Here is a 12,426-nt window from a genome sequence, read left to right as displayed (position 1 = left end):
TTCAGCCCCTACTTCTTTAATCTTCAGTATTAGACCAACTATAATAATGCCAAAATATTTTTGTGCTACTCTACTTACGTGTCTTAAATGATTTTACAGTTAAGATTCGGCCATTTTTTAGAGATTGTATTGTAATATCATACTTCTTATTTTCCTCAAGCAGAATTGTAGTACTGACAGGTTTCTGTTCAACTTTAGAAATGTTTCTTACATTCTGCAAGTTAAAAGAATTTCTGGATATAGTGAAAGTAATAAAGATACAATTCATAAATGATCTATGAAGTTTTTAAAAGGGTAGCTTATATTGCAGCATGTCAAACTTAAGGCTGCAGTTAAACTGCAAAATACCCAATGCATTTAAAACAAGACCTTTTGGAAATCAAACTGCTAATAACACCTTTGTATTAAAATCCCCATATTTTCTTTAAGTTCCAGAACATCCTGTGCTCAAAGTGTCTGTGCCTCTTCTGGAGAAGTTAGACTCCTCCTTCAAACCACAGTACCTTGAAGAACATGCATACTCTTAACTTTGAACATATGCCTATCTATACTTATTCAACCAGGATACTCAATGGTCTTTTAAGTCCCACTGGCTTCAACAGGACTCTGTAAGAGTGCACATAAATGACAAGAATTACAGAATTCAGTACAAGTTTTCCAAACTTTCTCTTTATTTGCTATTTTACATTATCTTTTTTAAACGAACACACACACACACACAACACACAATGGTATTAACTACTGGTATCTACAGCTTAAATACATATGGAACTACTTATCACTTAGACTGACGAAATTTACTTTTTGACTGAAAGCATCTGCTTGCTGGTATGTTACAATATAATAGTCTGGATCCTCTCCTTTGGGCAATTCAGTCCACTCCATCAAAACTACTCTAGCAGGCTTTTTCACTTGGTCACAGTCTAGACTCTCTGAACCCTGTAACAGAAACATACATGAATGCAACTTAGTAGAAAATGCAGAAAATGTACCTCTAACTAAATAATTAAATTCTGTCAATTTTAACAACTTTTACCTAGACCTTGTCAGCTAGCAACATTTTTTATATGGACCAGTATCACCAGCCCTACTGTGTGACACACAGGGGCTTCATAATTTTTTTACAAGTTCTGCAGGTACAGATTCTATTTTTCTTTATCTCTCCAGAGGCGGACAAACCATGTCAGTTGACCCAAATATGCCCTACTAGGACAAGAGAAATCTGTCATCATTTTAGAAACAAGGTCAGAGATTTAACTTGCAGTGTACATATTGCAATTACAGTTAGCGGTCAGTCAGGGTTGGAGGTCTCTGTCCAGGAGTTGGAGGTCTCTGTCTTATTCCCACATTACACGGTAAAGACTTTACTGGCATCACTTTCACAGCTTCCAAATATCTCAGAATAAAAAACAGCAACGTTCAAGAGGTAAAGAAATAATTTATTATGCAACTCCCTACCAATCCAATTTAGACATGGCATTACAAACTTGGTTCAGCATTTCAACTTCTTACAGAGGTCAACTCATTCTAGACACTAGTCTTCTGTATTTTTGACACTAGGTTTTTAGTAACTGTACCTGCCTTTGAAGGACTTTGGCTTAGCTCTTTAGAGAAGCAGGTTCCTTCTGTGTTTGAATTTCATTTGGAACCAGAAACTTAGAGGTTGCTTCTATCTAACAGGATAGAAACCTGAATCACACCTCTGAAATTCAGAGAAATTGGGGCATGTAATGCCAATCCCTATCACATCACATTTGTTAAAAGACTGCAGTTCTGTCTTTTAAGTTCCATTTAAGTTCCATTTCTTTATGAATTGGGACGATAAATAAACGCCATCATTTAGCAATGAACTCAAAATGTAGTTCAAAAAACCAAACCAAAACAAAAATCAAATAGGAACCCTAGCACACTAAAATAAAAGTTAAGGTTTTTATTATTATATTACTTTGTGTTGTCCTGTAAAGCAATCTACCACACAAAAAAATGCACCATAAAAAGCAAGAACACTCGGCTCTTCTCTGTTTTTTTAATACAACATACTCTGGAACTCAGTTTGGTTTAAGATAACTTTCTTTAACTAATGAAAAACTAACATAACTATAAATCTATCAAGATCTTAATGTGCAGAGTTAAGATCACACTTTTTAAAGTACAAACTTTATAAAGTAACCTCTATAAACCCTTTGTAAGACAGTACGTACCACCTCTTGGAAGCCCCTGAATTGACATACTACACTAATATTGATGGCATACACAGAAGCGTTTAAAGGAACACTTTTCCAGGAAAAGTAGCAGGCTTTTAATTGATGGGTGTATAGCTGGCTTGTATTGCCTAAAAACAGTCTAGTCCAGAAAATCCAAAGGGTAGGAAAATCTGCTCTTAAAGATAATAAAAAAAATGTATGTTTGCCAATAATTGAATTAACCATGTTTAATAATTTTCCACCATCAGCAATACTGTATGCCATTTTACTGTACATAAATATATATTTCTAGACATAAAAACAAGAACTGAATTTTCAAGTGTACACAGAAATTTTACCATACTTGTATGTGGCAAGAGGTATTTAGAATGTCCCTTTTTGTCGCCAGCACCCTGTTGGTACTTTTTAGGCCTTCACCCAAAGACTGCAGCAATTTAAAAAAAAAATTAAATTGACCACAAAGACCTAAGGTTCAACTCTATCTTCAGGCTAGCTACACACCAGCCAGGAGACCTCACATAAACACTGACTTCTGTTATCAACTACTTCTCAATATATGACTTAAGTAGGCTTCCCAGTCTAAAAAAGAGGCACTTGAGGGGAAATACAACAGAGGTCTACAAAATCTTAAGCAGCCAGAAGAAGTGAGCAGAGATTGATTTTTCATTTTCTTTTCAAGTACAGGAACTGTGAAGGATGAAGTGTAGCTGGTATGCTCCAGATTGAAATTAAACAACAAGAGGCACAAATTAAATATTCTTCACAAAATAAATATTTCTCTGACAAAGCTTAAAACGAGTATTAAAAGGTTCGATGGGCTTCAGAGGCGGCCAGACAAGTTCACAGAAGAGAACTACACTGAAGCTTACAAAACGCACTGCAACTACATCCGTCTCAAGAAGTCCTTAAGCTGCAAATGGTGGGAAACTAACACAGTATAGGTAATTCTCATATTATGCTATTATACAGTCCTCCGCAAGGATCTGCTTATTGCCACTGCTAGAGGTATGATACTGGACTCACTGAAGTTTTTATTTCACCCCATCCTTAAGAGCCAGGCACTCTCAACTACTCTGCAACTGACAGGAAACTTCCCTGACTAAGGCAGATCACAGACTGCTGCATGATGGCTTCCACAAAAAGCAAAAGAGCACTTGTTCTCAAGCTCAAAATGGGCCAGTGCAACTGGACACTACCTGGATATTCCCAAGGAATATACCAGGAGGCTGGGTACCGCAGCAACATTTCACCACTCCAAATACACGGCTCTCTTCTCCAAACGAACGGAGTGGTATTTGTACCAGTAATTGACAGCTTTGAAATCACCTTTGCTGCAAAGCATGTTAAGCTAAGTCTAAAATAAAGACTACACATACAAAAACTAAATATAGGTAAATATGGACTAGACTACCGCGAAGTGTACTAGAAAATGAAGCAGAAAGACACATGTGGTTCCTACATATATCGTTCTTCAATAACAGTCAAATTAAACACAAAAGGGCTAACCCACAAACAGCCGTTTTGGATCAGAAAGTAAAATACTTCGTGCACAAGTACACTTCCTAAAGGCACAGCCAGAGTACACCCCTGGCTCCCAGAATGACCTTGAATTTCCAGCATCCCCCCATGCATGTCTCCGCAGTGTCCAAAAGGTGACAGCAATATTTACACAGCAATATGAGCTAGCTTAGGACTTAAAGATCCTGGGATCTCTTACTTCTTCTGTGGAACAACATTAAACAAGAAGCAGCAGGCAGTAAAGCAGATGAAGGATCTCAAAAGATCTTCCAACCACTTAAATAGAAGGAAGACTGGGAATGCTCAGCAGCAGTAACTGAGAGCTCGCTGTGACTGCTAGAACAACAAAAAAACAGTCCAAATCACAAATCATCAATTTTCAACATTCAATCTGAATATCTATCCACCTTCAAGAAAAGGGAATATTTTTCTTACCTTAAATAAATAGTTTAATAAAAGCAGGAGAAGAATTGCCTGATCCATAGAGAAAGAAATGTTATAGTCCCAGTGTCCCTTATGTGTTTGAAGCACAACAGCTTCAAACCAAAATGGTGTTAGAATATCTAAGACACGAGAAAAACTAACACACATATTTATACTTCACATAGATACAGCAGCAGCCAATGGTGCACCCGACATTTGTGTCTTTGCTCTAGCCCTGCCCCTTCCCAGGCCTCATGTAAGGTTTTCTGAGACCAGCAGAAGGCCGTCCTTTAACTTCACTGAGCTCTGGATGTGCCTGTTGTTCATTAGTCATTTAAAACCCCCCCAGTGTAAAAAAAGTCAGGGTTTTCTAAGTTTTACTAGTGATTACTGGATCAAAATTCACTGAAATCAGTGTAACCCCTCACACTTTCCTCAAGAGACTCTGGTTGTTTTCCACAGCACACATTTGTAGCAAGATGCCCTTTGCCAGTGTTCCAAATAAGCCTTAAAGCACTTTTACGTGGAAGTACTAAGCAAACCTGCAGAACCCACTGACACGTCTTGTTAGAGTGTCCGAGAGAAATAACCAGTGTAAGTTTATGATAATTGCCGTTAAATTTGCTCACGGAAAGACAGGTGCACACCAGTACAGCACCAGGAACCGCACGAGCAAGTCTAAAACCCCTTACAGAAAACACCAAATCCTACTTCTCAGTCGAAAAGCGGAGCCTGTAAGTCTCCTAACTCGCACACAACCTACTTGTTGGAGGACTTCTCAAACTTCTAGTTAGCAAGCACAGCACGCAATTCCCGGGAGAAATCCCTCAGGCACCAAGAAGCCCCGGGCGCGGCGGCGGAGCGAAGAACGGCCGCCGCCGCCTCCGGAGGCTCCCGCCTGGCGGCAGAGCCCGCAGCCTGACAGGGGAAGGGCGGGCGGCTGCGCTGCCCCGCGGAGCCCACAGCCGGGGAGGCGGGAGCGGGACGGCCGCCACCCTCGCCTCACGGGCTCTCCCCGTGAGGGGAGACGACGCTCCCCTTCCCCGGAGGGGACGGGCAACCCACCTGCGGCCGGCGGGGCCTCCGCTCCGGCCGCTTTCCTCTCCCCCTCCTCGCTTTCTCTGTGCCCAGCCCGCCCCGCCGCCGTGTGTTCTGGCCTTTTCGCCTGCTGCCGGGCGGGTCGAGGCGGGTAACGGGCAGCGCCGTGTGGCGGGGTCGCGGCCACCGGCCCCCCGGGTCCCCTCATCCCCAGCGGAGCCGTCGCGGGGCACCAAACGCGGAGCTTCCCGCTTATTTCCCGCTCCCTGAGGCGGACGCCTGAGGGGAAGGTGCGGACGGTGGCGCAGCGCGGCCCGCCGCCTTCCCGCCCGCCGTGAGGCCGCGCCGGGCCGCCGCCGAGAGCCCAGACACAGGAACGATTTTTTCAAAATTAAAAATGGCTGGGATGTTCAGAGAGGTGTATACGTGTATGGGAAGTCACAGCCGAAGTGTTCCTGCGATTAGCGGGCTGAAAGGAAACGCTTAGGAGGTAAACGGGGTGTTTCAGGGGCTGGGCGCTGCAGGCTGGTCATTCGTGTGAGGAGCTGTCGTGCTTTGTGATCGTCTGGTCAGCTCCGATACCCCATTTTAGGGTTCTGTTATCCAGCTGTACTGGAGTGTGAACCCATCGTAAATTCACTGCCAGCAGATGTTCCTCAGCTCTTTTTACATGTAAGAGCTGTGTCTGTGGGGCCGGCCATGTGTGCAAAACATGAAAGCTGCTCGCAGGAGTACTGGCTTTAACTTGCTTTGAGAAAATACTTTCCATTTAGGCATCGTAGAGTTTCAGAGTACGTCTCTGGGAGGAATGGGTAACAAATACCATCAAAGCAACTAGCTAGCTAGATTCTTAACAGGCATGTTTTCGTTCTAGATTTTATATGAAGAGGGTTAAATCAGACCGCTTAGGAGTAAGGTTGGTCTCAGAAATGAAGTCGATCTCAGAATCCATACAGCTGCTCCCCGGTGTGACACCAGTTTCTTCACCAGTGAGTATCCTTACTGTAAAACACAGAGGTTAGCCCCAGAGGAGGAACAGACGCTGACATTGTCTCCCTGCTGGAGCCGCTGCAAAGATCCTCATTTACCTCCTTGGGGCAGAATTTCTCCTTGGGGCAGAATTCCTGATTCTCCTTATCAAGCTGTTGGCCACTGTACAGAGGTCCCACACAAAGTTACCAGTGCAAGCATCTATAAACAAAGAACAGACGAGCATACGTAACAGTAGGACCACTGATTTATATCCCAAAGGCTACTGAACAAGAACTCGGCTCAGACAAAAACTTTGGGTGACATCCACCTTTGGCCAGATCTGAAGCGGTGAATTCAGAGGTATACTTACCTTGATATAATTCCCAGTGCCCTAACCTTCCCCAAATTAACCTTTTTAATAGAAAATTAGTTTTCCACTGTGCTCTTTGAAATTAAATCAGTTTAGTAAGCTGATAAAAATTGTTTACCAATTATTTCCAGAGAAAGTAATTCTAGAATAAGTACAAATTAGTGCCACTGTATACATGTACCATAAAAAAGAGCAACACTCATATTATTTACTGTGTATTTTCTTAGGTGCTATCATCGCATAATATATTATTCCTGTCTTGAGATAGTATCTTGTTGATCAGTGGGTTGTTCCCCATTTTTCCCAAAATCTGTACCCAACTGAACTTTGAATCGTGAAATAAGGAATACAATTTTTAATTAGACCTTTATTTAGAACTTCTAGTAAACAAGGCAGGCTTAATCTCACCAGAAAAAATACCATTTTGGAGCTTTTATGTTACCCAGGCTCAGAGGCAGATGTAGTAAATCAAAAGCTGCTGCAATGAAACACCTGATCTCAAAACACTGAGTCAGTCTCTCTCTGAGAAACACACACATACAGAGCGTAGGTGGGGGTGTTGCCTCAATGCTATTTTAGCTATCAATGCCAAAAGTAAGCTGCTGCCTATTCAGCTATTTTACAAAGCAGACATACTCATTTTTTTTCCAGAGAACTTTGTAATCACCAAGCACTAAGGGAGGCTTTATTAACGGAGAGATTTTCAAGACAACAGCAGGAGCCCTCTCTTTTTTAACCTCATTAAATTAAGTGTGCATGGCACATTCCACCTTAATCAAAAGAACACTCCCCAAAACATAACCAGTTTCCTTTTATTCAGCATTTCTAGTGATTAACTTTTAACATCATTAACTATTGCATTTCTCCAGAATGCAACATCAGTACAGAAGCTCTTTAAGTTCCCCCAGTCTTCATACAAAAACTACTTGTAAAAGTAGAACCTACAAGTATAAGATATTTTTTTCAGACTATCTCCTTTGAGTGAGATTCTCAAATCTCTGATCTTGGAGAAGCTTTTACCACTGATTTCAATAGGCGTATGATGACCTAATATGGTCTATATGGTTATGTGCGACAACTCATGTATGTTTTGTCCCCTGTACTAGAACACATGCCTGTGGGATTTTTCCATAGGACATACACCCATACATGATTACACCAGCAGCATAACCTCAAGATAACCTCTAGAAAAGGATTTGATGGGACAGAACTTGAAAAAATTAGTTCAAGTCAGTGTTTCCCACTGCCACAGTATTCCTGATTGGTGCCTACACATTTATTTGGCAGTCAGTTTTTACACAAAGGTGAACCTCTGTAATATTTAAATTGGATGTCCTGTAAATTCTTATAAAAGGAGCGATGGAAGAAAAAGAGATGGAAGGAACTATACAGAACCAATGCATAATCAAAAAAAAAAAAAAAAAAATCCAGGCTCTATAATCTGAGTTCATCAGCAGTGCAGAAGGTCGAGAGAAAAAAATTGAATTTGTGTCAGGAAAAATGGAGTGTAAAAGAAAGGGAGGACATATTGGACAGGAGCCACATCTGAACTGGCATTTGTGACTGCTTAAGCACTGTGAACAGCACAGTGACCGTTTGTCACCCTGGAGTGTGTTCTTGTAAACACCTCCACCTTTGAGTATATTTTGTGGCTTGTAACTACGTTCAAACACCATACTTCAGGCCTGATCCTGTTCTCAAAAGAAACTAGTAACGAAGACCTCAGTGCAAATAGCTTTTTCACCAATACACAGGTGCATGTATTTGGGAAGACCTCCGCCTGCAATGTGGAAAGTAATAAATCATGCAAATGTATGTATTAAGTTTTACTGTTGATTTTTAGTATACAGATTTGGCTAGCTAAAAATGAGAATATACTGCCTGTATAGCTGTACTGCAGGTCTTGGATTTTATTAATGAAAACACACAGCAGGTGGCTTAAACCCACTATTAAAAGCCGTGCTTTAAATTCCAGTTGCATACTGGGGCAAGAATTGGTCTTAACAAATGACCTGGTAATAAGGCAATGGAATTATAAAAGTCAAATATTATAAATAATATGGCCAAAGCCTTACTATTTTATAGAGGCATGTTCAGTTACAATCTGATTCTAAGTATACAGATAGATTTAGATTAATCCCTAAAAAAAAAAAGAAATCTGCATTGTTTTATGGGTAAGCCTTTATATTGTGGAATTCCTTTTGCAAGTGCAAGTAGGAGAACAGAGCAGCGGAAATGTAGGAGCAAAGGACCAGTGCAACCAGCTATGTATGAATGGGGGAGATGCCAGGGCACGGCAGGACCACAGCGTAAGGCCTGCACTCGGCCGTGCACGCAGCTTCTCCCCGGTTCCTTGCATTTTCCAGTGGCAGCGTGGGAGTTTGAGAGAGGCATGCATTCCCAGCCTTTCTTTTAGGGAGTAGAAATTATTTGAGTCTTGGTTTCAGGGAGGGTAGAAGGGAGGGAACTCCGTGGGTATTAAAGCTCTTTTAGTCAATAATAAACAAACTAATTAATTTTGGTATTTAACTAAGTTAGGTTTGAGTTGGATCAGCTTTCCAAAGCAGCTCAGAAGATGCCTGCACAAACAGGGTTACACGGAATTTGAGGCTGGGGGTTGAGGCAGGAATGCAGTTGAAGAGAGATGAGGAAACTGAGACAGAACCACAGACTCCATCTACGTTTATATTTAAGATACAGACGGAGGAAATATTTGGAGCAGAACAGCCCTGCCACACTGCAGGCTCATTCAAACCTTCTATCCATTGCAAGGCCTGCAAGGGCTAGTTCACATTGTATAAAACATACCACGTTATGCCAATGTCACCTTCATGGAGGTAATGGGGGTGGGATGGCTGTCCAGAAAATGGTTCACAAGTTTTAATAGGTGTTCACTTTCTGACCAGGCCAAAGCAGACTGAATTTGAAGTTTAATTGTCAAATGAAAGGCAATCTTAGACCATATCCAGCTCCACCAAAGATGTAAGATTTTGCTGTAGGCTTCAGGGAGGATCCCGACACAGTTCCTACTGATTGTTGCACTTAAAAAACCAAGTTGGGTGAGTGGGAAAAAATCTTTTAATACCATTTTTCCTATTACAGGTTATCACGGAGTTAATTTTAAGCATAACTGCTTTTATAATTTCCAGGTTTGTCTAAGATTTTGCATTATTGTTCATCTTTAGTGGCACAGGTAAATTAATTGCATCAACACTGATTTATTATCATTCTGCAAAACAATGTTTATTAATTTCTCTTTAATTACAAATGCAGTTCTAAATCTCAGGAAAGCACATTGCTTATAAAAAGCACAGCTGTTCAATCAAAACACATCAAGTGTTTGTCATTATATGGAAAAATGCTATCTTGTAGGAGCTTCTTTAGGTAATTTATCAAATGCTAAATTCATTAAGAAGTTTTGGGCCAAACTCTCTTGATGCAAATATAGGATTCGTATCTCTATGTTAATAAATCAAAAGGTCCTAAAGATGAATTTTTCTTTTAAAAGTTGTCCTTTTAATTTGCTGCATGAATACACAAACTTTACTGCTCTACCTGTGATTTAATTTCCATTTCTGGCCTGCATGAAAAGTTTCTGTACACAAATTCTGGGAGCAATATCAGAGAATATTTTGGTTCTAGGCCCTAGTATATAACACGACTTGAAATATCTGCCATACAAATCATAAAAACGTGCAAATGAAGCATATGCTTTCTCAAAACAGCACTTTATTTTGATTGCTAGGTGATCACTATTTCTTTATAGTGGTTAAATTTTTTACTGATAATACAATGGATTGTTCTTTAATTTTTAAACCAAGTCACTATTTTTAAGGAGATGGATGAGTAGACGACATTCTTGTTAGTAAAGACAGATTTCACTGTATATGCTATTTTTCTTTACAAGCCTTCAAACTGAATACAGCAAATGTTTAAAGATTTGTCACACAAAGTAGCAAAATAGCCTTGAATTTTAAGGTTTTTTAATTTTATGTTGCTTATTTTTCATTGTATAAACCAATGTGATAATCCAGCCTTTTTGTAATTAAATGATGACAGCCTGAAATAAAAACTGTGTCAAAATGTTTTCAGACTTTCAGACAAGAATTTTAATTCTGAAACAGTTTCCATGATAAGGAAAATACTGACATCATTTAAACAAGTTTCATTCAGTGAGTTTATAAAGCAAAGTAATCTTCTAAAAACAAGCCTAAAATTCTATTCTTAGATTTTAAGATAAGATTATGTAGTATGTTTAATAAAAGGGAGAGTATATTCAGCTTAAGGTGCTGAATCCTGCACATTCACAGCCTGATTGAACATGAATAGCTCACCTAAGCCCTTCAAAACATATCTTTTACCTGGATTTTGTTTTCCTGGACTCAAAAATTATGAATCCTAAATTCAATCAATAGTCCAAATCTCAATATTTAAAAAAAGCAAACAATTTTTATGTATTGTATAAAAATACACTGAACAGAAATCTTCAAACTGGAAAACAAAGGAAGAAACCCACTATGAATAGTTAAAATGTGCAGTATCCTGGTTTTTTAATAAATATATATATACATAATATCTTATTCTACAGCTAACAGTAGACAGCCAATTTCTTAGTTGTGAAAACTGAAAACTGGATATAAAATAGAATCCTTCATATCAGAAACAGCTTTTAGATATTTTTAATAAAGGCACAATGTTTGAACTCTTCAGCCTTTGCTTAGTCATGCTTCATATTTATAATATATATAAAATTTAAATAAATGTCTAAGGTTTAAAGACATTATCATGATTTTACTATATGCTCTGGAGATTTACTACAGTTACTTACAGACCATGGTCGTGGTGTTTCTCAGTGACTTACAGTGTAAGCAGAGTCCAGACATTGACAACAGCTTAATGGACAAAAGATAAACTTTTCAGCAAGACAAAAAATATTTCAGTTGAACCCAATATTTTTTTAATATGTTAATTCAGTCATTCTCAAAACCCCAGTATGCTTCTTTCCCATTTAAACATGGGACCAGTGATGGTTCTCAACTGGAAGTTTCCAAGTAAAAGGAAAAGAACCACTGAGAAATTCTGAACTTTGATAAGTAGCCACAATCCAAAATTTTAAAACACGGGAAGCACAGACATTAACCAGCTTTCAACAGCTCATCAGAAAGCCACTGTGTAGAAATAAATGATGGCTGAATTATACCTTGTTCAAAAGAATTTATGTTTTTCTCTCTACACATGCCAGTATTTAAAAAGAAAATTTGCAGAACAACGAACAACATCATCTTCACTAAATTTGTGAAAAGTTACATTATAAAGCATAATTGAGGACTTTTTTTTTTTTCCCCTGCAGAGTACTATAGCCATCCAAGGTCAAAAAATAGAGTCTGGTGAAAGGAAACTCATTTTAATTCTTCAGATTAAATCATATCCACAGTAATGTTCAGTTCCATTGGCATGAGCAGTCTATAGGCTCTTGAATGACGTACATAATTTCAGTGCCATTTCCTGAGCAGCGTAGTGGCACAGTCAGGTTACGTGTTCCATTTTCTCGACAACATTTACAGAATCTTAAATGGCTATCAATATTGACATTGAAAATTGTTGCAGATGGGCATTTTCCATCACAAGAAGCCACATTTATCTATGAGCAAAATAAGAACTGAAATTAGACATCTCATATTTTGTTATAAAGATATTACATTTCAAACTTCTTTGTGATTAAAACCCATTTTTACATTTGAAAAAAAGAGAAAATGTTAAGACTCCGGTCTTAAAAATTATTTGATCTCCTAAGATTTATTCATTCTAAGTGTAGACACATTTTAAATTTTTTTTTAAATTAAACTTTTTTTGGTTGTTTAATCGTGTATTGTGTCTTAACCTTGAGCAAAATGTTGTGCT

General features: G+C 39.0%; 1 protein-coding gene across 1 annotated transcript in view; it reads right to left on the bottom strand.

The window, feature by feature from the left end:
• Positions 1-11,965: 11,965 nt before the first annotated feature.
• Positions 11,966-12,426, bottom strand: part of OTOGL (otogelin-like) — a 95,796-nt gene continuing 95,335 nt past the window's right edge. The window contains exon 58 of the mRNA XM_010561966.1: positions 11,966-12,166. Within this exon, the coding sequence (XP_010560268.1) occupies positions 11,966-12,166 (201 nt within the window). The remainder of the gene's footprint in view (positions 12,167-12,426) is intronic.

Source organism: Haliaeetus leucocephalus, unplaced genomic scaffold (genome assembly GCF_000737465.1).
Source record: "Haliaeetus leucocephalus isolate CR32 unplaced genomic scaffold, Haliaeetus_leucocephalus-4.0 Scaffold151, whole genome shotgun sequence".
NCBI lineage: Eukaryota > Metazoa > Chordata > Aves > Accipitriformes > Accipitridae > Haliaeetus > Haliaeetus leucocephalus.
Note: the sequence above shows the minus strand (reverse complement) of the source record. Positions and strands in the feature narration are given on the sequence as shown.